This window comes from Nomia melanderi, chromosome 10 (genome assembly GCF_051020985.1).
Source record: "Nomia melanderi isolate GNS246 chromosome 10, iyNomMela1, whole genome shotgun sequence".
NCBI classification, from domain to species: Eukaryota; Metazoa; Arthropoda; class Insecta; order Hymenoptera; family Halictidae; genus Nomia; species Nomia melanderi.
In genome coordinates this window covers 12,919,812-12,945,330 of record NC_135008.1, presented here as the reverse complement: position 1 = coordinate 12,945,330, position 25,519 = coordinate 12,919,812, and the positions used below count along the sequence as shown (strand labels likewise).

Below are 25,519 nucleotides of genomic sequence, written 5' to 3'. Positions count from 1 at the left end.
GCATCAGTTAGTAATGTCTACCGGAATAATAACGGTCGAGTAGTACGGGACAGTAGGGGCATGTTAATCGGTTCATCGATGCGAATCGGGACACTCGGTGTGCATCAGGATCCGTGACGAGTAAGGAACGTGATCGCGTGTGAAACCGGCTCATTGCATCGTTAACGCCTGCGATCTATGGACGTTTAACTCTTTTCCGGTGCTCTTTTTTCCTCTCTCGCGAGACCGATTTTCCGCTTCAGTCGCGGCATGGATCGAGGCTGCAGTGGCGAGAGAGTGAGAAAGAGAGGAGGTGGTTCACGGCCGAGCCATTAAAAATACACAATTAGTGCAGCCGCAACAAACATCGATAATAGTTGTTACACGTCCGACCAGCGTACTTGAAAATCGTGTATGTGTGTTAGCCCTTCCATTTTCTACCTGTCCATCTGTCTGTCGCTCTGTCAGATCGTTGCACGCGTATACACGTGTTATGGCGCGGCATTAAACGGCGTATCAAAACTATCGGAAACGACGCAGTCCCGTAATATCGCAGAAACGAATCCATTTCGTTCGATTAAACGGAAATATCGATACGTCGATGAACCGCGTTCATTAAGAATTATGATGAGCGGCCTCGAGACCGGCCGTGATCCGGTGAAGGTTACTTAATGCAAGGAAAATACAGTGGGGCTCCGGTAAATGGTCGCTGGTTAGTCTCGGTAATTATTGCGTTACAGGAGTTAAAACGCTCGTTCCCATTAGAGACTTCCTTTTCAAGTGAAAATCTGTTGCGAGCTGACACAGCCTGTACATTGCGTAACAGCAGGATCGTGTGAAATCTTCGTTACTTCTTTTTTAATGTCCTGATTTTTACGACTAAGATATCCAATCAAAGAGTCAGACGAAATGCTCTAATATTTATTTAAATACCTGAAATAATCAGAACTTTTTTCGCAATTTTTACAAACTATTAAATAAGAAGAAATACTAATAAACCTCATAATCCGAATTCTATCCACTTCCACCTTCCTATCCGAGATAAATGGTTGAAACTGTTTCCTCGCAGTAAGCAATCGAACGTTCCACCGTCAATTTAAATTGTTTGCAAGGCACTCCCTTGCTCGATTATGCCTTTTCGCAAACACGACGCGCGGCAGCATCGAAACCGTCAGGAACACCGTCGAAAATGGACAATCACGGGCCGGCAATCAAACGACGTCACGTTTTTCCCCGCGGCAGGTGAGGTGTGATCGATCTTTATCGCGACTGAGTTATTATCGCGCCCACTCAAAGTAATAGAGCGTAAAATGGAAAATTAATTCCTCATCGATCCGAGCGGCGCAATGATTCGCCTGCGGAACGCGCGTGTACGACCCCCCTTTTACGATGGCAGTAATTTTTTAACGACACCCAGGACCGTGTCATATTTTTGTTTACCGGCGTGACAGCGGAATAGACTCGGCGCGCTGCGTCCCGACGAAATTGCATCGCCGCGCCTCTAATAAATATGTGCTCGTAATAGTCGAGTGCCCCACGCAGCGCGCCGTATGCAAAACGGGCCACCACGTTTTTGCACGCACGTCCGCCCCGTGTGCCCAGTGTTTTACGAACGAACAGAAACGGCCTCGACATCTAGATAATTCTTCCCGGCTTTTCCCGCGTTGCAACGCCAATTACGCAAGAATTATGTTTCTATCCGCTTTTTTTCCTCCTCCTCGCGCTAGTTTGCTGGTTTTGGATTCTAGCATTCGCGACGCAACTCTCTCCTGTCGCGAATGGAAAGCGGAATGCCGCACGATGCATTAACGAACCTCGTGTCGTGTCGGTATCGCGAACACGTGGATTTTGAGGACTGCCCGCCGACGATTCGTTTTAGCAACTGGTTACAAGCACTGGAAGAATAACTTCGTGTTGAACATGAGTTTCTTGATGGTGTAGTTGCGTAAGGAATGTTCGAAAGTATATTCTTGATTCCGTAGGAGTGGCAGTTGACTTGGGATTTTAGTTTTAAATTAGTTTTAAATTAGTTTTAAATCAGTTTTAAATTAGTTTTAAATTATTCGAACACTATTCGAACGGGTGCAGATTTAAAGATTGCCAACTATTTGTTACCGGCTAGCTCCAAAACTCAATTTCCATTCAAGACCAATAAAGTGCATTCTCTAAACGTATACCTCTAGCTGTGTTGAAACTTACGAGGTTCGCAGAGAGTTAACAGAAAATTAAAGCCTTGTTCTCCAAGGTACAATCCACGAGTTTTAATTTTTGTTAAACAGAATTTTAATCTTGACTTTGTATTATACACACCGACTGTTCGTGCAGAAGTGTGAGCTTTACGAAGAAGGACAGACAAATTTACATTTTTCCACGATGCAGAAACAGTGCTGGCAACGCGCAGAGTTCATATCTCTGCGCGAATGGCGTGAGGGAAATTCGGAGACACGTCGCAGATTAATATTCTATTCTGTAAACAGCGAAGATTCAAATAAATTGGAATAACCGGGGCCAAAGTGAGTGTAAGGGACATGGTAAAGCGGAATTTATTCCGATCGGTCGATAAGGTTCTCGCAATATGATTCACCGCGCGATACGTGACCAATTAAAATGTCAGTTGACGAACAGCGATGCGTCGCGGGTTAAATATTAATTTCAATGCGCGGCGGCGAAACGCGAGACGCCTTGTAATTCCAAAACAGCGCACACCACCGCCCTGTGCAAACTGGCGCCATACTTTTCTCCCCCCTCGGCTTACTATCACGTAATGCCTCTATATCTGTATTTTTTTCACCGGCCCGTTTCTCGCACTCCGATTTGAGGATGCGCGAGGGAGGGAGTTAATAAAACAGTTAATTCCGAACGAAGTGCGAATGATCGTCGAGACATAGTCGTCGATTTTTTTAAACGCTTTGTGATGAGAACGGAACTGGTCTGGAGTTTTTGCGAAATATATTAAAACGAAATTGTAGTTTAGTCAGAGAAACTTGTAGTCAGACTACAAAATTGTAGTTAGAGAAGAATTAAACTTTGTACTAATAACAAATTTTGTAATATTTTTTTAGGAAAGTATAAAGAAATAAATAAATAAAAATAAAGACGGAAATAATAATCTCCGATAACCAACAGGTAAAAATTTGTCTGCGTAGACAAAAGTTTGTCTTCATCTGTGCAGTGATATTTGTCAGCTGTGTCTCGTAGTTCCCAGTAATGAATGAGATGATTCCTTCTAACATAACGGAGAGTTCACGGGGAAAGTTGACGGCGATTCTAAACAAGAAAAAGCTATTATTGTACAAGGAGAAACAAAAAAGGAAAGAAACATTTCCAATAACAACACATCGAGCGGCCGATTATCAATCACGGAAACGTTCGACGGAAAGGGAGACTCCGCGCAGCAATTTCCATTCGTTACTGTAATTGGACAGAGCTCCAAAAGAAGAAGAGGACACTAAGGCGATTAACTAATCTCACAGTCGCTTCGGGCGAAATTGAGTGCTACTGCGCGGGCCCATCGATGGAAATTGATAGGCAATTATTGTTCTCCGTTCGAGTCTGGAATCGGGAAAGCAAGAGTACAACAAGCACTGGGCTTCTACCTTTACTACTGAATCATTGTACAGGAAGATTCACCTAACGGGGATAGGTGATTCGATTCCGTTGAAACTTAAGCGACAGAGAAAAATTGAATGGTCTAACAAATTTTACTTTTCTGTTGGCTTTCTCCTGCACTCTGGTACGAATGAATTTAACCCGTTTGCATTGTTAGCGAATACATGCCCTAGACTTACAGAGCCTTTATCGCAAGAGCGCATAGACTAGTACTGCTAGGCTATGAAGGGATTATTGATGAATAGCAGAGTGGATATGAATAGATATTACGATTATATCCTGCTTATTATCATTCTTGCTTTTCCACTATAATTATTCTCATTCAAATGTTTATTTATTTATCTCTTCATTGTCATTTGAGCAATTTACAGATGATTTAAACTAAAAAACTTGAGAAACACATTTGTAAAAGTAAATTGCTAGCTTCTACTGCTTCTAGAGAACGGCTTTAACGCATAAATCTCAAACTATTGACTTTATCAAGACAACTCTTTTCACAGAAAAGGAACGCGAGTCCAGTACAGAAAACATTTTGATTCTTCCATTGCATCGTTGTTCGTTAAAAAAAGAGGACGCATCAGTATGCACGGCTTATTAAGGCATTTTATTCCATTCTCCTCCAATAAAATCAAAGCTGCGTCCCATCTCCCTGAATCATCCTGTACGGCGACCGGACTGGACACGTAAGTCTCGCGTGTATAGAAGAGGGTCTCGCGTAAAGCAGCGACCGATTCGCGATCTCCGCGCCCGATACTGGTAACAAGATACGTTCCCTCCTTTTCCCTCTTTCTTTCTTTTTCATTTATTTCTCCCGTTAGCTCGTTTAAAGGCATGCGGAGGTGAATTATTCGGTTAATCGTTAGCGGGTTTCAGCGGCTGTGTAAGGAGAGGCTCGGTTTTATACGTTCCCGATCGTGACCGCGGCGATGGTGCTAGATCGCGGCTTCGTCACGATAAATTAGCGCGATATTAACGATCGGCCGGACGATAATTCCGGTTACGCAACCGACTGGGCTGGTCCATTAATTATTTCAGATTGACGCGCGGCAACGGTATACAAGACGCGCACCAACCCCTCCCCGCTCCGCGGTGGACCGTTCCCGAGATATAAACATGCGGAAACGAGCACCTGTTTCCTCGTCGAGCAGCCGCGAAAATTCTCGGTGGTTCAGCCACTCTCAATTTGTAAGCGGACGAAATTTATAGTCCTGCCGCCCCTCTTCGACCGCCTCCTTCCCATTTCCTCTATGCCTCCAACCCTCTCGACTGTTGTTCCGGCCGTTTTCCCGGCCAACCGGAGCGAAACTCGCGGGAACATTTATCCGAGCGCGCCCCGTCTGATAATAAAACTAACGCCGCTCCGCCACTTTCCGCATCATCGAGCGCATAATACAGACATAAAATGAATTATTCCGCGCGGTGGTACCGTTTGCGCGGAAAACTCTCCCCGGGCTTGTGCAATCTTTCTTCTCGCGGAATTCTTGCGCGCGGCTACCTGTAATCAACGCCCCGGAAAATAAATCACACGGGAAAGGAGCGAGCGGGAGTTTTGAATAGGCGATGCTCGTTGACAGGCTTGTCGGGACGTTGTCGGGCAAATTTCCCTTCTTATTTGAGTTCATATGCACGGCATTGAGTTCATTCATAAATATTTTGAGAATTTTCATCGAATAAAACTGATATTAAGAAAAGCTTTAAATTTTGTAGCAATCTATTAATGTAAATACGTTTTAATGATACCTTTGTTCAAACATTTTGCTCCCTACCATTCAGCTCGGAAAGAAGACATACATGTACGTGCACGTGCTAAACCACGGTAACTGAATAATCGAGAATATAAATACGGTATTCCCCCTTTGTAATTGCGTTTTATCGACCCCCTCGCAATGCCATCGCAATCCCCATAGTATAATGGGGCTCTCGTTCCCTCTCGCTCACTTATCGCTATCTACCGTCGCCAGCAAGACAAACGGGGGCCACCAGCCAATAAAACAACTCCTACGATAAATCCATGAAAAATAAGTTGAATATATGAAGAACTACTTCTTTAATTGCACTTTGCGACACACGTTACTTGAAGGGCCATCGAGATAGGACGTCAAGATTTCTCAGAAACTTAATTACATTGTTAGACATCATGGAGAACTTTGGAACAATAATTAGATCGATTGAAAACAAAAGAAAACCTTGGGGCGATGGTCAAATCGTTCGTATATTTCGGAGCCGAAAGATCAAAGGAGTGCGAAATCGGTTAGTTCGCGAGCATCCCACATCGGATTGCGGACGCGTCGAAATGTTGCAGGCCGCTCACGTACGTCTCGTGCGTATTTATGCATGTATGTACACAGTCCCGAGAGTCCCGGTCTCTTTTCCTCCGGTTGCAACCCCGCCTCCCAGCCCCTCTGACCCGGTGCGCGCCGCTGTGACACGAAACAGCAATTTAAGTTTCCGTCGACGGTAGAAATCGTGCGGCACGTGACGTCGCGGATTAACACGTTAAAGGGCCAGGACATAAATTAACGTGTCAAGCCGCCGATAGTGATCGTCGGGCGCGGACCGGTGAAAACCGGCGTGGCATCGCACCACCGAGAAACTTTCCTTCCCCATCGGTACCCCCTTATCGAGCAACTTTTCTGCGCGACGCGACGGGTTGCGTGTGTGATCCTATCAGTCGATTACCCCTCTGTATTCGCATGCTTGTTACATTTTTACGACATTGTATATTCCGAATGGCCGGGACGCCGCCGCGTTCCCAATGAACTTTCTTGAAACTCCGATACTGCCGCCTCGTCGCGCGACAACCCTTGTCGCAGGATTTACCGTTCACTAGTGGTGAACGTCTGCTCGCGATTCCCTTCGAGTTATCGCTCGGTAAATTCTCACACGATGCGACCCAATTAATCAACTACGTGATCTGTATTATTTATAACGATCTTCCTCATTCGCGTCACGGTTCGTTTCGTTCCGTGTTATATCAATGCGTATAAAGCACTTCTTTCTTTCGCTGCTGGTTTTGTGGAAGAGAAATAACAAGATAAATGGAATTTAATTGTTCGCTCGTTTTCATTGAACTTAGAGAAAAAGTACTGCTTATTAAAAACAGTATCCATTTAAGAGAAAATCAAATGGTAATTGAGTTTAGGCGTGCCATTCTTATGTGAATAATTTTACAATAATACAAGTCACATTTTCGTAATCAATATTTTCAGGTGACTAAGACATCGTAAATAAAGATCTACGAAAACGGCTGACACAAACAACTATACGAATGTCCGTACACGGATTCGCAAATCGCAATGATACATTCATTCAGCCGCGGTTGTCTGAAATAACCGCAAACCGGTTTCAAAAATCGAGTTTATAGAAAATAAACTCTGTTGGCTAAAAAACTTGTGCGGCAATTTAATAATTTCCCGTTTACTGCGGTTAAGGTACCAAAAGACCAAGATCTCGAAATTATTGCACGTCGCGGTGAACGGTTAAAGTCGTTACATCTTGCTGAATAAAAAAAAGCGGATACGATTCGGAGTAAATCCGGGAAAAGAGCTGTGTCCTGGCCAGGTGGGGAAAAAAGTTGCGGGCTGAATAGCTCGTAAAGGAGCTGAAGCGACTTCACGGACGCGTAACACGCGTGGACGGAGTCGAAACTGCGAGGTTTCTCCTCGTCCTCCGGGCTATGTGCATACTTCACCGTGCATAGCTTCCGCTCGGACAAACAATTCCCTGCCTACATCTGTCGATTTGTCTGGCTGCTTCGCCTACGCGCCAACACGACGTTTGCGCAAACGTTTCCTAGATAAGATCCCCCGCCCCACGGCGGTTGTACCTGGGAATTGACTGCAGTCAATGAATTGCCGTCAGCGAATGTCCTTCCTCTTTCGCTCGTAACACCCAGGGAAATACGACGCGAATGTTACAGCGAAGACAAGATAACGGCTGAGAAACGAGGAATTGTTGGAACTGTTAAGCGACGGCTTTTCGCATTCAACCCGTCGGTTCTCAGTAGACAGAACTTTCGGTTTTTATGCAGCTGATAATTGACCATACCCCGGGAATATCTTTTTTTTCCATTTACTCCGTCGCGGGTTTTGGAAAAATACGAAATTACCTGACAAGCGTACATTCTTTCGGTAGATCAAGGATTTGTTCGTTGAAGTCTCCAATTTGTTAGTATCTCAAAATACTTTGCCTTCGAATTGTTAAAATGACAGCCTGTTTATAAATTACTTTAATACAGGGTAACAAAGTTGTGTCCGATTTAAAGATTTTCGCTTCGCGGTATATTTTTGTTTATGTTTAAGTATATGACAAATGTAATATAGAAAGCCTGAGTAACTAAGGCAAAGTTTGCTCCTATCGGAACTTGCAATGAAAGGTTTCGTTTTTTATTAGAGATATACCGTGCAAAGATAAATAATTCCCTTTCCTTTTATGCCTTTAATGGCATTAGTTATGAACGCGATTCAAGGCACACCTTCGTTTAATTAGGTAATAAAGAGTAATAAAGTATATTCAGAACGAGACGTGTCTTTTTCGTTTATTTTCTGGTCAAGATTACTAGGACGAGTCGAATAACCGTGAGCGGTACCGTGTACTTAACGACGATTCGAAATCACCGATAATTAAAGACGGAAACCGGTCTCCATAGAAACACAGATTTATTTCTAGGATCATGTGTTTTCGAAGAGACGTAGACGCGCTTTCAGCGACGGGACAATTATTAAATGTAATTACACCGATACGAATCGACGGTTGATGTACGGTTCGCGGTTTTTCGAGTAACGAAGGTGCGCCTGCAGATGAAGGGCTTGATTTATGGTCGCGGAAAGTATAGGCCGTAGGTATATACCTGTGATACTGTGACTGAAGAAAGTTGAAGTCCTCCTTAATACGATCGCACAGCTCGCCGATTGAAAATTTATATTGCTGGCCAGGCTGCGGTGGACCCTGAAACAAGAAATAAAACGAATAAGGTTGGTTCATCCGCCTACCGACGGTTTTTCATTTGTCAGTGGCTCATGCAACCACCGTTCTCCTTCGTAAAAACCGTTCCCAGGGAGCGAATTTTCACACGCGATACCACACCGTCCGGTGATACGAATCGTGTGCTACCGGCCATAAACTTGACTATTATCTCGATTGCTACATTGTAGGATCGTAAATAAACGCATTGTATTCCTGTACCCGTTAACTCCCCCTAAAATCGTATCGCACGATAAATTTTCAGCGAATTAAAACTGATATTATGGTTGTTGCAACCATCATCGTTACATTCAATTAATTGCAATCGCTTGAATCCGATAAGAAACAATTTCATTCCGAGTTAAAAGGCAAGGAATAATTCTAGAATGAAATGACCCAAAGGATATTATAATTAAATCTGACCATTTATAATCGATTCTTCATCGGTAGAAAATTTATAAACGCCAAATGAAAATCAACATATCCACGTATAGAAGTCCAGGATAAAAAAGATCGATCGTCCTGAATTTCGATACATGTAGTCAATACAAGATTAAGAGGCGAGAATAAAACGAAATCAAGGACTAAGTTGAGTCAACGTGACAATCTTTGGTATTGTATGCAAAGTTCGGTGAAAGATTTTGGGTATCGGTTGCGGTAAAGTTTAGTAGATTCGAGCTTTTTCGGCGCTTAATCGGCCGACGTGATTGCGTACAGGACGTACGGTAATCCTTCGATGCGCCGGATGCAGTTGTCACGGCCCACGTAAGCAGTCGCCCCGAGGCGTGCACATGGACGCGAGCGGCATAAGCGGCGGAAATCGTGCCGCTGCTTCGGCTTCCGTTCACTGATTACGCCTCCAGTATAAACGTTGCGCGCATGGTTCTTCTCCGTCGGCCAATTTCAGCTCGTAAACGACGCTACTCAGGAAAAAAGGATTCAGGAAACACTTTGCATGGAAATCGAGACGCGGGCGCGCGAGAAACATTGTTCCGTGACCCGACGAATATTCTGCCCGTGATGGAGGGGAAGAAAAGTTTCCCGTAAGTAAGTACTTACGGCGTAGTAATACAGGTCCGTAGAACGCATCGTTTCGCAGATAATCGACGCAACCTGCTAACTATATAATCGTCAAGTAATCGTGGTTAATTACCGGCATTCAAGAGATATCTTTGCTAGTTGTTGGTAGCTATTCGACCGAACGAATTGCGTATTCCATTACTGTTTCTTACTCGCTCTTCACATGCACGAAGTATTCTAAGGTGTAGTTAAATGTTAATGATGTCTTCTACAATTTCATTAAACATACTAAGTAACAGGAATGTTGGAACGGTTTTTATTCCTATTTTATTAAAGCGTCGCATACTTAGCGCGGATATTATTTAATTTGATGACAAACTTGGTTCAAAAAATACGTGTATTCAATAACATGAACTCAAATCCACGCTTCGCAGAATTAGGTACACTGTTTCTCTATACACTCGTCGTTGATCCTGACTATAGAGCTTGTAGAAAGGCATCGTAAGACTCAAAATCATTGGTTCGTTCTACAAAAATCCGCAGTTCCTTTAAATACAATATTTTTTCAGAATTTTCCAACAGTCGTCTCTAATATAAAACATTCGGAAATTACAAGTACAATTCTTATGCTTGAAGTATTTATTTATATCATTCGAACTGACAGCAATATTTCTTCATGCGAATGATATCGAGATGCGCAATTTGTATCTTTGATTTTCGGTGCGGTGCATCATCGAAAGTCCATCTTCGATCAATAAAGACCAGGTACACGTAACCCAAAGTCTGGCTCCCTTTGTGCTGGTCGGAAGACGGGGGAGGGCGAGAGCCAGCAGAGACGGCGGTAATAGCGGCGAAAATTCGGTTGCTGCTCCGGCATTTGAGAACCCGCTGGAAACCCACGCTTACCGACTTTGGCGGCAGCTGTACCAGCGCCCACGACCGTAAAAGCCACATTATTACCGGTAGTACCGCTGCTACCCACCTTCGTATACCTGTCGGTAATAACGCTACGAGCGTGTTATCGATCGTTTTGCACGTCGTACCCCGCAAAACGGATACGCCACGACGGCCTCGTAAAAGCTGAAATAGTTCTCCCCCATCCTCCTCCTCGTCTCCCTCCTCCGCCGCCGCCACCTTTCCCATTCCTCTCCGCGCCAGCAGTGAGCCGGCCTTTGCTCTTTCTCCTCTCTTCATTGCTCGGCGTCCTTTCTCCGGCGATAAAGAGAACAACCACCTATACCCCCCCCCCCCAACATATTGCGTACCGAGCTTCGGCCCCGGCCGTATCCCGCGGGCTTTGATAAAAAGCCGCAAACGTAAAAGTCGATCGTGGATTCCACGCGCTGGGAAAAACGAGGAATACGGAATGCGCGCGCCACGTCATTCCGTTTACCGCGTACGCGCGGCAATTAACGTATTATAGCTTGTTTCGAGAAAAACGAGACGCGCCGCGCCACGCCACGCCGCCGGTCTTAACAGCTGGTCCACTCCATCACAATTATTCCGGACAGATGACATTTGATTGATCGAAGTGGGGTGGATAACTGTTTTGACCATTTATGTGCTGTTTTTTGAAAAGCTAGCTGCTACGAGGTCATTCTTCTTACTGTTTCGTCAGCGGTACCGTTGGATTTATTTCTTATTATACATGTAAAGGAAGTACAATAGTTGAGTGTGTTACGTTTCCACAACACACGGGAGCAATACACCCGAAAAGGAGGGTAGGATTTTGTCCGGATCCAGAGGAAATCAAAATTACTTAGATTTTGTATGTTTATTGTGTCACACGACGGCGAGTCCGAGTTGTAAATACGAGGTAGAAGTCTTGACTTGTTCTTGGTCGACTGCGTGGTTAGGATAATTCTACTCTCTTTCTTGGTTGATGGAATTTAGGAGAAGTTGATGAAGGGAGAATTTGGTAGTAGAGAGGGGGAAACATTTGGGATTTGATGATTCATATTGGGGGTTGGAGTGATGGATCTAGACGTCGGACTGTCGGAATGTTTGGGCTTCCTCGGATGTACGAGATATTTACAAAATGAGGTTTAGAAGTGAACACAGTTATAATGCTAACGAAGCATTTGGGTATGAATAATCCTTGTCTTTAGATAGAGGTGACGATGAACACCTTTTCAGATGGACGCAGGCATGGTGTGATGTCAATAATAAAAATAATGATGATGATAATGGTGATGATGATGATGATAATAATAATAATAGTTATTATGAATGTATAGAGTGTTTAGTACACTTAGATGTGACAGAGTGTCTCATTACTTCACTGTATAAAATCCAACTACAGTCTAGATGCGGTTACCAAACGATTACCACTGTGATTCGACTTTCACAATCTATTTCCATAAAAAAATCCAAATTTCTCATCGAAGTACGTTGAATATCAGGCCACTTACAAAACGGACTACTAGCGCATCGACTTAGCGTGGGAATCGAATGCCGTTCTTATCGGATTAGCGTAATATTTGTTAGGTGGTAACGTGGTACTCGCCACGAAGCCGTCAAAGGCGATACACTGCGTGTCTTATTTGTCGCGTGTATGGCAGCGGCCGGCCGCGTTGTCGAGACCGTAACGGATGGCGCGCGTGTGCGCGTGCTTTTAAACGATATCGAACACGTGTAAACGCATCGAGATACCCTGGGCATCCGGTTAACGGGCCGCCTTAAAGGCTGAGCGAGTGAACGCGGGGCTTGCAAGAATCGACGGTGCCACGCGCTCTGCTGATCGGCAGAATCGTTGATCCCATTTGTCCGCGCAAAGCCACCCGCGGTCAATCCAATTAATTTATTGGCTTTCGCCGCTGAGCACCCATGCCCACCTCTCTCTCCGTCTCTTTCTCTTTCGCTGACGCTGTGCTTAACGGCACGAGCTTCCATCGGTGCCCATCGTGGTAGGTAATATGCGCACGAGAAGAGGTGTGATCGACTCCCGATGATCGTTTTCGATTGAATGGTTCTTCTATTACAGCGAAACGGGTTATCTACTATTGTAAAACGATTCTATACTCGAATATAGATAGGACTTCTTGATGGTTTGTTACTGTATAACAACTCAGATGCAATGTTTTTTTCATTCTCTGGAGAGAAAATTGAAATTTCCGAGGTATGAAACGAATGTTTTTCTAGTGGACGTTGTTAATCGGAAGCTGAGAAAAATTAGTTAGCCTGTTTTCATTTTAAACAAGTGTTCCATCTCTTTGTAGTTGGAAGAAGTTTTGCAAATTGTAAATGATTTATAAATTATTAATTGTAAAGTTATTTAACTCTTTGCACTCCGTTGTCGCCGCTGTGATAACATTGTAAATTGATATCTCCGTTTTTAATAAAACGTAACTTTAAAATATATGTGTTTTTTTTAATGACAGAGCAGGATCTTCAATCTTTCGCAGAGACGCACTCACAACATTGTAAACACTCGTGGTCTAGCTGGTAGCTCATAATAAAAATGACTCGGAATTACTAAAAGATCATACTAAAAATGGATCGGAGTGCAAACGGTTAAATTATTCAAAAGTATGACGAAACACACTGTTTCGTACTAAATATAATATTACGTTAGATAACGACTATTACGTATAGATAACAAAATTTCCGTTCCGGAATTGCGATATTTTCTTTGTGTACATTACAGTGTATAAAACATAAAACGATAGAAGTTATCTCTATGTAAAAGAAGGTAAAGTGATATGAAAACACATAATATAACATTCAGCGTATCGTCCAATAAATTTCTTACTAAATCTACTGACTACTCGTAAGACATTCATCCAATATCAGCATCGTTAAATTGACTCTTAAACACGTTTTAACTACTCTACACCAAGACTTTTTTTACCGTTTTAAGAAGTCCGCGCTCTGCGCCATTTCGTTAATACGCAGCGACACCTACGAGTCGCAATATTATAATTGTCACTTTCGATGGAAAATCAAACCGTAGGTAAACATTTACATTCCGAAATATGAACAGCAATTATCCGCTGGGAAACGTGTCTGCAGAACCCGGAACCCGCGAGCTGCCCGATCTCTGCTGAGTTCATAGCTGACCAAAGGGTCGAGTGAAAGTCCCCGCGATATCGATCGTTAAACGATAATAACGGTGAACTCGTCGCAGACAAGTTTCCTTTTGGTACGAGCAAAACAAAGATAATCTCAATGACATCAACGGTAAACAGAAAAAAATCGTTTTTAATTTGAAAAGCACTCTATCGTGTTATCGCGTGCTCTATCAGGTTTCAATCACCGTTCAACATTCTGCAAACCAATAAAAATAACAGAACTTTACGATTATCTTTTCTATTCACTATCGGTGATTGATCACAACCTCTAAAATGAGACCACATCGCGTTCGGATTTTCGAACTATTATCAAGTTGACCCGGAAAATTCTCGCGTTTTATAGACTTCCCGGTATGCACACGGGTCCCGGCTTCAATCGCGTGTGGCATACGCAAACATATCCAATCAGCGGAACGGAACAGCGTTTCACGCTCGCCCGTCTGCTTATATCCGCAAACACGATGCCGATATTTTTCCCCGAATATTTTGCTTCCACCGAAAGACGACTAGGAATCGGTCAAAAACGAGGCGCAGTGACTCGCGCGTGAAGTAAATCCGCATTTTTGCATTTAATGTTACCGACGCGATGAACGGTGGAACGGGGTGCGCGGCGAATGGGTTACATCGGATTCAATATCGGGCCGGGGTGATTGTCACGATCAAATAAAGACGTAATAAATAGGTGTCGTCGCTATAAAATCAAATTAAAACACGACGGAAAAATTCAGCGCCGTGCGGAACATTGTTTGCGGCGCGGCCGTGTCAATAATATATAATAGCTCGGCCGCTGTTCCACCCTCTCCGGCGACCGTGTACTCGTCAAAATGCAAGGGCCGTCGCTTCATTTTTCCGTGGCAGGAATTTTCGACGAGAGAAAATTCCATTTTTCCCCGCGGTTTAAAATATTCATGGTTTTACATCGGCTAAAGCCAGCAATTGCCGGAGAACAGTTTTTTGGGGGACGGGTGAGGGTGAGAGAGGTGGGACTATGCCAGAAAACGCAGTTAGCCTGCATCGAAAAGCGAAACGCGAATTATGTCGTTTCGACGAATAATGATGAGAGAGCGCGGCCGGCACCCGTCAATCAGTGTCCTTTACGTCCTGCGGCCGATTTAATTATCCGATAGCTCGACCCGCCCGCGCACACCCGTCCGCGTAACCGCATCCTGTCCCTCTTTTCCCTCTCCGCCCACCTTTTTCCCCTCGATCGAGAGCAATCATAATAACGTGGCCGGTATTCAAATAACGCGCGGCACGGTAAAGTGCCGTGAAATAGCCCGTCCATCATCCCATCGCCGAAAAAAGAATTGACATCGGGGCACAGCTTATTTCAATAGAGGTGTCAATCGAATTCTTTTTTTCCCTAATTTATACAGTGCTATTTGGGTCTCTGTCTTTTGTCTGGTATTTTGTTGGAAATTATTAGGGGGATCAGAGACGCGATCCGCTCTGTGATAACATTATTGCTGTTGATAGCTTTAATATATACCTACAGAATCAACGTTATCAGTCATTAAAATAATATTCACGCAGAATTCGGTTACACTGAAATTTAAGTGATGACAGTCTTTAATATGCTCCGGTGTTACAGTGAAGCGGGCCCTATATTCAATTTTATCGCGGTAACAATATATTTCATTAGTGTATGTTTCGTTTATTTACAACGTCGTAATTACATCGTATGCAAATACAAGCTCAATAGTACTCAAATGTTACAATTAGTTTGGCGTATCGAAATATAATTATATCGACTGATACAAATTCCGAAAAGAGATTTCGAAAATACTTTTGGCGGCAAACTGTTGAGGGTTAAACGAAAATTCTAGTAATCAGATCGAACTATTAGCCTGAACAAGACAGGGGCAGTGGCGTTTAATGAAACAATAGCGCTCAAGGAGCTATGGTGGTGCATGGCTCGCAGGTACGGTTTGTCAGCGATCCTAATAACTCGGCGCCGCACAAAAGGCATTACCTATGCATCAGAGAGAACAGGCGGCGAGCGTGTCGTGGTGCGCATTACGGCGAATAGTGGCAACAGAACCAATCAGTTGCGTTTGCAGCCACTCAAGTACGCTTAAGTGGCGCATATCACCGCGCCTAATTACGTTAGTTCCATCGATCCTGACCGTCCACTAAAGACCGGATTATCAGGCTGCATTATCGGCCGAGTTAAGGGCCTCTCCATAGTGTCCTCGCAGCGGCGATGTCTCTTCCCGCGAAAGCGAAACACAAGCGTCAAACCGCTGAAGATACATTAATCATTTCGCGAATCGATCCACGGTATTAGCTCTCTCCGCCGCTGCCCTGCTGAGCGAGGCTTTATACATATTAACGGGCTAAGTGAACCGTGCCGGTTAATGGTAAAGCGAGGAAAAGAGAATAGAGAGGGCCGGAGAAGGAAGGCGAAGAAGAGCACGGAGAGGAGGAGGAGGAGGAGGAGGAGAAAGAGGAGCCACGGAGCTGTGCTCGTTCGACCAAGTTAATTACCATAATTGCCTGGTAATAATTGAACAAAGCGTAAAAGTTCCCGTAATCGCATCGCCTCCGTCGCGCGGATCGCTCGATTCTATCCGGAAGTTTGTGCCTCGGGACATCATGCCAGCGCACGGAAGAATTTCAAGGGGGTACGGGAGGCGGGAGACAACTTCGCGCTACAAACGGTTCTTCCTTATTCACCGTAAATTGCAAACTTCGCGCACGGAGCGGGGAACGCGACGCCGATGCACAAACAGGAAGACGGTCAAGTGCCGGAGAACACTTTCGGAAAGGTCGTAGATTACATTCGCCCCATGTGTGGAATTACTCCGCCCCCATCAATCTAGCTAGGCGAGCTCCCGCTAACGCGGGAGGATGGGGATTTGCCGTTCTTCCCGCGGAAACTGTCGTGCCGGAAAAACGAGAATCGAGTTTAGACAACGCTCCATCATCCCCGCGTTTGCCGTATAATTAAGTACCTGTCGGTACGTGAAACCTTTTGCACGCGTGTCGAGAACCTTCGACGAAGACGGAAGACAAAAAGGAAGAACGAGTCGGTGTCTATGATGCTCTTAGCGATCGCGAAATAATTTGTTACCAGGTTTCTGTGCAGCAAGACTGCTTTTGAATACCATTCTTTTCTGTGACTATGTGACGTTTTCTTTGTGATACTACTTTATATGTAATTGCATTGTCACAAAGGTTAGCAATGCGAATTGAATAATTTTTAAGAAGATACTGTTTATTGTATTCTATTATTATAAATGTGTGATAAATCGATTGACAACCCATATAATTTCATCGTTGCACAAAGATATTTATAAAAGGTAACTTCTTCCCGAAACACGGAATTAACAAAGAAATCATCACAAATATTCCATTCAATTCAAACAGTAAAAGTTTCGCGAGGAAGTTCTAGCTACCTCTTTAACATCTAATCGTGTAGACACGAAAGATGAAAAGCTCGAGGTTTCGTAATGCCCGCGAGCTTTATCCAGGTTTTAAGATACCAAGGAGCTACAGGATGTAGGCATTGAGGAAACTCGAGAACGGTGTCTGATGGGTGGAAAGTTTTCCGAGAAAATCGGGTCTGCGCCCCAAAAGATGGTACAGGCGGACAGAGCAAATGGAGAACGACAGAGAAGAGGTTCGAGGGCTGGCGGTTTTCCTCGCACCGCAAAACCGCCAACACGTGGCGCAGATTCCGAAACCGCCCAACGACCAGAATCGACCGCATTCGCCCTATAACTGGACCGACTTACACCTTCGTAGCTCGAAAGCCCGCCGCTGGTCAAGGTCTCTGTAGCTCGTACGTGCATTTCGTGAGTGAAATACCTAGTTCGAGCGTTTCATATTACTTGGCTTCCATGTGCCCTTAGACTCCGATCTCCGACGTTTATTTATCACTTGACGAGATAATGAAACGATAATATTATCGCGCAATGGAATCTTTAGACCCTTTACGTTACGATTTTATCTCAACACTTTCAACAATTATCCCGCTCTAATAAAATTAGATTGTTGAAATATAAACGACCAATCGCCTCTCATGTTTGTAAAATCTTGTAATTAGGTTGTGGACTTCTTGCGCTTGTAGCAGACAAGTGGAACATAACAGATCTGAATCGACTCAATGTCTCTGACGGAGGTGTTAGTATTAATAGATTGAACACATTTGAAGCAGACCATGTAATATGTTGTCTTCAGGTGCCAGGTGATTTGTTCTCGACTAAAAACCGCTTGAAATATAAATAAATTATTTATTCGCGCATCAAACACATTTCTTCGGAAATTGGGCTTACGTAAGTTCAATTTCATTTGAATAATTGAAATCCGTCCATACAGCTGTTTCATTGCACCTGGCTTACCGCAATAATTTCCTCTTACCCTCGTTCCCCACTAGACTCAATTCCGATCCTCTGGCACGGCTTCAAGCCTGTCCATCCAAAAAGTCGAACTCTAATTGCGACGTCACGTCACGGGGATACGCGAACAAATTATCGAATACACGGATCCGTGATTCACAAGGAACTAACTTCACACCGACAGAAGTCTATAACCAAGGAAACGAATACAGAGACTTTAAGTAATGCGAGCTACTAAATCCGTTTCCCGTTGCTCAATGTTGCGACTGCAAAGTCATAAATAAATTAACCTAGATCAAGGACTTAAATGTGTACCCGTTGTGTCTATACCGTCAACTTGCTCGTATTAACACGAAAGAAACATCAATTGTTAATGAATAATTATGAAACGACAGTTTACAGATATCTACAGATATGGGTAAAATATTAATTGCATAAAATAATAAACTATAAATAATAAAATACAAAATATTAAACTCGACACTTTTCAAACTATAAACACTATAAACAAAACTATAAAATAACAAATACAACTAGAAAACCCCAAGATTGATGTCTGACAATTAAAAAGAGATCTTAGTAAATATTGAGAACATTATTCCCCTTCAAGAATAAAAATCAAAACTCAATCAATCTTGTCCCCGATGCAAACACTACCATCCGACACAAAAGGAGTCTATCACGCTCAAGGAAGTCAATGTTATTCGTTTCACCGAGTAGTTGGGAGCAGCGGCACGACACGTCTGCTTCGACGCTCGAGCACAAACGGATTACCAGTCTGGCTCGGCGCGGCGCGGAGACGAGAGTACGAGAACACGGAACTTATGCAACGCGATAACAGTTCCCCTAATATCGCCAGACAATGCGGCTCAAGATTTGCATGAAGCTTGGGTGGAACGCGAGGAGGAAGAGGATATACCCGAGACATAGAAAGAGAAACGGGGGCGGCCGCGAAGAGGGTCGTGGCGGAAAGCGAAGCGAGAAAACACGAGGACACCGGGGACGGGAGACAAGGAAACAATGCACGCCTCCGTCGACACCGGTGTATCTTATTGATCATTATGATTATTCCCCGAAGCAGACTGCGAATTCACCCTGGAGACTATGGCTGCGCGGCCGGCATTTGCATAAGCAATGCATTTTGATTCGTAGACCCACATTGCGAACGGAACAAGGAATGACATAAATAATGCATGGCGTAATGATCGTGTGCGCGCGGCTGCGAGATCGCGGGCCTCGACTGCATCGCGGAACGAGAACGATTCTCGCGTTCATAATTCCTCGGTATGCGGGGCGAAAGAGGGGAAGAGAGAAAAAGTGAGGTGGGGGAGAGAGAGCTTGTACAACGCTGACAACCGTGCGCGATTTCGTTCTACTCTCGTTAGCGGTAATTGAGAGATTTTATTCCGCGTATCGATCCGCGAACGATACACCGGTGAACGCACGTTTTTCCGCTTTTACTATCGCGTTTATGAGCCGCTATTGTTTCCTGCGGAAATATTTCATGCGTTCCGCAAACACCGACACGCTCCGCTCGTGTTCGCTTAACGATGCGCTCCGAGCGAAACGCGGAACACACACCTCTCTTTCGAGTAGCCCGTCGCTACTCGGTTTGCCGGTGAAACCCGGCTTTCGCGCGCGCGCACGAATCGTGTCGTTCAACGGGCTAATGTAGTTTATTGAGTAGCCGGGCTCTGTAGTGCCGCAAATCACTTTTATTGGGACTAGAAACTGTAGATACCGCTCGCGTGTCCGCGGCGACGGTTAAGTCCTGCACTTCGGAGGATCTCATAAATAAAACACTTAACCGGTGCATGTTCGGAGCGGACTAGGGATTATGCAATGGAAACTCGCTTTGAATGCTTGCTACCCGGGGCCGACGGCGAACGTTTGACGAATCGATGATGGAGTTTCTTGGTGGAACAACGGTGAATACAAGTTGCCGTGATAAAAATAAAAATAACAGGCTAGTATACTTAACAAATTACTGTTGAATTTTGTGAAAACGTAGTTTTTGAAATAGCATGTTGGCATCAAGTCATTGCGAATGATTAATTTATTTAAATAAAATAATATAGTGGGAATAGCTGGTCATACCTTGTTACAGAAAGAAGAATTGCATCTACCATGTGCTTATGAATATTTCACATTGATTATTCCTTCGTAAAATGGAGAAATAATGACATTAATTTAAAAATGCATGTTGGTAGTAGGTATTATTCTCTGATTTACGGGGATAAAGAAACTTAATAACATCAGATACGGTCTAGTGATCAGAATACTTGGCTTTCACCCAGTAGGTCTGGTATCGATTCCTGCTATCCGGAAATTAATTTTACTTTCTCACTTCGTGCACTATTTTTTTTTCTAGTACGTCTAGGATGCATAAAAACACAAGATATAAGTAAACGAGAAATTACGCGTTTAAAACAAGATTAATACATAGATTTTCAATACAGAACAGTGAGCTGGTTATCGAATGTAATTTTGGTGACTAAAACGACATTGTTATTTTTAAACACATAACGCGATGTTGCAGCAGCACGCTTTTACATATTAATTGGCAAGGTTATAGTTGCTGGGGTTGCACGTAATTAGAGTATTCTAAACACATCTGACTGCAGATTGCTAAACGCGTCGAACAAAGTTTAGTTCCAAATTGAGTTTAACCAACCTTTTGACCTTTCCAATTCTCCGACCACCATAGTGACATTTTACAGTGCACGCCACGTAGATTTATGACTAGATGAACTTATCATCCTCATCGGATGAAATTTTCGCTTAATATCACTGCTTTGAAAGAAATCGTATCCTGCAGGTCACTAATCACGATGTGGATGGCTATTTGAAGAGCTCAGAAATTCAACTAATTTTCTTATTCCTTAGGCAACGTCGTATTATATGACTACCTGAGGTGAATGCAATGAGACAACCCTTGTAAGGAGACAGAATTAGGAATGAAAATCCATTTAGAGACGGAATAATAATGTCCTCCTAATAACTCACATCTACGGATCGGTGACGAGCGTCTGTAGAAGCAGGATATCTATTACCTGAAGACTCCTTAGGATTAAGACAGCTTAGGATAAATACAGCTTAGGATAAAGACTCAATAGACTAGTATAAAAACCAATACTGAAGTATGTAGAGAACTAAGCTAGAATAGTGCTTGCAGGCACACTAATCGATAAAGTAATCTTCTTATAGCGAGCAGATAAAATGTGATCACAGTTTTAATAATTACGCTTATCAGAAAAAGAACTATCACACAAAAATGATTAAGAAATTAAACCGCACTGATCCTATAGCTCTGCAGCAAGGTATCACAGTAATTACAATAAAAAAAAAACAAACGAAAGACTATAGCATTCACTTCTAAATATTCCCATTGCATTATACTTTCGTCTCGGCAGGAAGAATACACAATTCCGATCGACCGTCGAGAGCTAGAATCTGTTTGCTCTCCATAGCTCGTAGACTATTCAATTAAGCATTTATAACATCCACTCCGACGTCGTTGACAAACAGAATAACACAGTAAAAACCTCGAGCCCGTCGGTCTCTAGCATCCACACAAACCTCGGCGACGGTGTTCCATTCCGCAACAACGGTTATTATCGGCCATCGATACCAGCAAAGAAGCTCATCTGAAAGGCAAAGGGGAAACGGCACCTCATTCGTCGCGCCAGTGTAAATACACCTCGGCGCATCTCCATACGGTATTTTCTTTTATTCGCTGGTGCCAGCCAGCACGCCGTTCCAAGTGATGTGAATCGAGCTGAAAACACCTGACACACTCAGCAGCGGCACACACGCGGCGCGCACAACAGACAGACCAGCCCTCCCGCGCTCTCCCTCCTTTTCCCTTTGACTCGATTTCTCTCTCCCTCTTTGTCGCTCGTTCCGGCGAGCACTCGTGCAGATTCGTCGATAAGAGGCGGCCGCGGCAGTTTAACCCGGCGAGCAATTAAGGCGATACGATCGGTGCTCTCGTGAAATAACGTCACACTGCAGAGAGCTGGATACGTGGATAAGTGCTACCTCTGTATGCTCTTCCGCCCCGACCCGTCCCGTGCCCGTCCAAACCCGACCCTTCCACTCCCTCGCTCCACGCTTGTCCGTGCTTGTCTCTTTTCCTTCCGCATCTCGTGCCTTCCATAGCGTGTTACGTCTCCCTCTGTCCCTATCGTATTCCCCCCCTTGTTCTCTTTCACTCTCTCTCTTTCCCGTCATCGTTTCACCGTCCGCACGTTCTCCACCACCCTTTACCTATTATGCCACCAAGTCGATGGCGGCGGCGGCAGCGGCATACCCGCTGCTCCTGCATGTGTGTTTACACGCATGCTTTGCGTCGCGTTTTCATGTGCGCGCACCGTAACGATTACGACCACGACACACCATGCCGCGCGCCGTGCAGACGTCGACGACAACAACGACGAGGACGGCGACGACTACGACGACCACGGCCAGCTGTGCCCAGCCGGACTCCTCGGTAGGATCGCGCTGCGGCCGACTTAACTTAATAACACACCACCGGCGACGTTTATGCGCTCGGTGTTGCCCAAGTAAATGTACCGTGGAGAGGACTAGCTCGGTGAACGCCGACGCCGGCATTTCCCTTCCCCGGGTCTAATTAAAGTTAAACACAAATTACACCCGGTCAGAACTGTTTCCGTAACGTTGCGTGCTCCGTGAAGCCTGATTGGCCCGGGGGCTTCGGGCGAGCACCGCGGGACTCGCGATCCTCATCGATTGTTCCGCGAGCGGCGCACGAAGGCTCGTGAATAACGTTTCCGGAGGTATCCTAATTGTTATTGTTCGTCCGGCTTAGTTTTCAGGCCGATCCTTTTTGTTCGAAATGGAACTCTTTCGCATCCACGCCGTAGTTTATGTGATGCGAACCCTTAAGGCTCCCAGTCACGTTGAAACTTGTCGCGATGCAGCCAAAGCTACAAGCGACAGATTTAAGTCTTCCAAGCTTTCATGATAGATGTCGCACTCAAACAGAAACTTGAAAAGGTTCAAACACATCGCCGCAAGTTTCAACGTGACTGAAAGCCTTTAGTCACACCGCATTGTTGCGACATTCGGATAAGTATGGCTGGGCAACGTATGTCCTAGGCTTTACGGTGCCTTTATGCGGGAAAACTAATATGTTTACTGACACCAAGTGTATAAATGTGTATGAAACACAAAATGTTTATTTTTAGAAATTTCGTATGCGATGGTAATTTGTTGCTACTTCGTTAACAGCTCGTGCTGTCGGCACGTGTTACGTGGGTCATTGAATGCTACGTTGCCAGTGTTCCGACAGTGGCACTGAAGAACGTTGAAGAACAGCTTCAACTTTTTTTGTAGCTGCAAGTGTGTAGTGGAAATTCGTCTGTGTATCCCCGCGAGTAACGTCGAAGCACTGTCGACGGCTGCCAGTGAATGTGTTAATGCAAGTTTTATGAAGTTTCCAGGATTACGTGCACGCAAGCGAACCGGTCGAATCCCGTTTTCTACTATGCGTTTCATGCCTTAAACTTACTTTAAACAAGTTCCAATTAATTTCAGCGTTGCGGCAAGCGGTGACTCATGAGCCGTTGAGTGCACGTTGCGGTGTGCCATGCAAATAGTAGCCTTTCTTAATAACTTTCATTCATGAAAATGCAATTAAGTGGTCCAATTGAAATTCACCATGAAATTTACCAGTTCAGATACAGCTACGTAATAATTTCTGTAAGGTATAATTATGTTGGGTGTTTCGTAACTAGTAGCATGCCGTTTTTCCCCTTAGCCTCGCGCTTTGCCGAGTTTTAGACTCATTTCTATCCCTACTATTATTCCGTAGTACCCGACAGCTTAAAAAAACGAGCATTTGCGTGGGTATCAGTCAAACAACAGAAGAAAATTTTATTAAGAACAAATATCTATAAGGTGGAGTAGGGTAAGTGCATAAACGGGCGCTTATTAATATAATACGAAGGAAATTGCAATATCTAATATGTAGTAATCTACTGAAAGTTAATGCCATCCTATCCACGTAGATGTCGCCCAATTAATGAGGGGAATCCCCGGTTTATGCCAACCAGTTCGAAAGCACCAAATGTAAAGAGCACGTCTACTTTGCGGTTATCATAAATGTGTTGTCGTTTTTAAGATATTTTTAAGTTAATGTTCTGTGTTATTATTTTTGGTAAGTAATAAAAAATATCGTTTATATTTTACTTTAAATAAATAATTTCCGTTGAATTATTGAAATTTAGTGAGAAAGACAGTAGCGTGCTCTTACCTCGTAAATATTGAGACAAGGGGCAAGTGCATCCTCTGTGGTGGGGTAAGAGCATATGGCTGTGCACGTGCCCCAGAAAATGTCCTGCTTGATTATTTCTTATTTTATATCTCTGAATAATATACTTACAGTAATTAGCTACGTTGAATAAATACTTTTCACTAATTCCTTTGTATTTATTTATTTTATTTATTTGCTTTACCCCAAAACGAAACAACATATCTGAATGCGGTGAAAAGTATTTTATAGCAATCATATCAATAATTATACTCTTACCCCGTAGCATGTGATATAAGGCTTCAAATTGGTTTTAATGGTCGGTTGTGCACATGCCCCATTTTCGGGGAAAGTGCACAGTTGTTGGATTTTTTACAATTCTCTTAAAAAATAAAAATATACAAGTGAAATTGGCGTTTTTGTCAATGTTAATTAAAGCGTATTAACTCAAGTATTAATTGATTTCAATAAGTGTTAAAGTATTATAAAACAAATTAAAGATATATGGGTTGAAAGTCAAACTTACTAAAGACTGCGGTGCACTTACCCCACTCCACCTTACAAGAATTTATTGCATATTTTTTATTCATGGTTTTTTATTCCATCATTTATGAGACACCCAATAGAACGAATAGAAAAGTCATTCTTTAATAAAACTACACGAAGACGTCTCAGACTAAAAATATTTCCCGTCGTTAATTCCTTGACCCATTTCACGAGCATCCCGTTTAAATGTGAAACAATCTTGTTAACATTGCATACATTTTTCCCCGCCGTTTCTTGTGCCACACGTTTATATCTTGATAACAACGATCCAGAAGTGGTTCTTTGTGGTGTTCGATCGCATTGTGTCTTCGTAGCAATGCCTGGGCAAAAAGTGGGTTGGACGGTAAGATGGCGGGACTGATAGAAAGTAAATTATTCCATTGTCGGTATTTATGGAGGCAAATAGAGGTAATGGGTTCTAGAGAAATGCGTTCTGGTAGCAACAGTCTCAATTGGCCCCTCAAGGCCGGTCTGCCCGCCTCTGAATCACGCCACAAACGACTCGATTTCCATGTACGGCGAACGGTAAGGATAATCCCCTCGATTACGATCGAGCAGTCGTTTCACGTTAATCGAACAATAGGTTCGCGTTGTAGAATTCGATTTCCGTGGACAGAAAATTTGACTGTTTCTACAAGAAATATTTTTCTACAAGAACGGCTGCGAACGACATACGCGCATCAATTTCGCGAAGGAATACGATTGCTCCTCAATGGCAA

General features: G+C 43.8%; 1 protein-coding gene across 4 annotated transcripts in view; it reads right to left on the bottom strand.

The window, feature by feature from the left end:
- Positions 1-25,519, bottom strand: part of LOC116428749 (protein groucho) — a 128,774-nt gene that overhangs the window by 86,628 nt on the left and 16,627 nt on the right. For 3 of the 4 annotated variants that reach the window (XM_076371278.1, XM_076371279.1, XM_076371277.1), the window contains one exon: positions 8,438-8,535. In XM_076371278.1, the coding sequence (XP_076227393.1) occupies positions 8,438-8,535 (98 nt within the window). Of the gene's footprint in view, positions 1-8,437; positions 8,536-25,519 lie in introns of those variants that run through there. The other variant, XM_076371280.1, reaches the window with a different exon arrangement.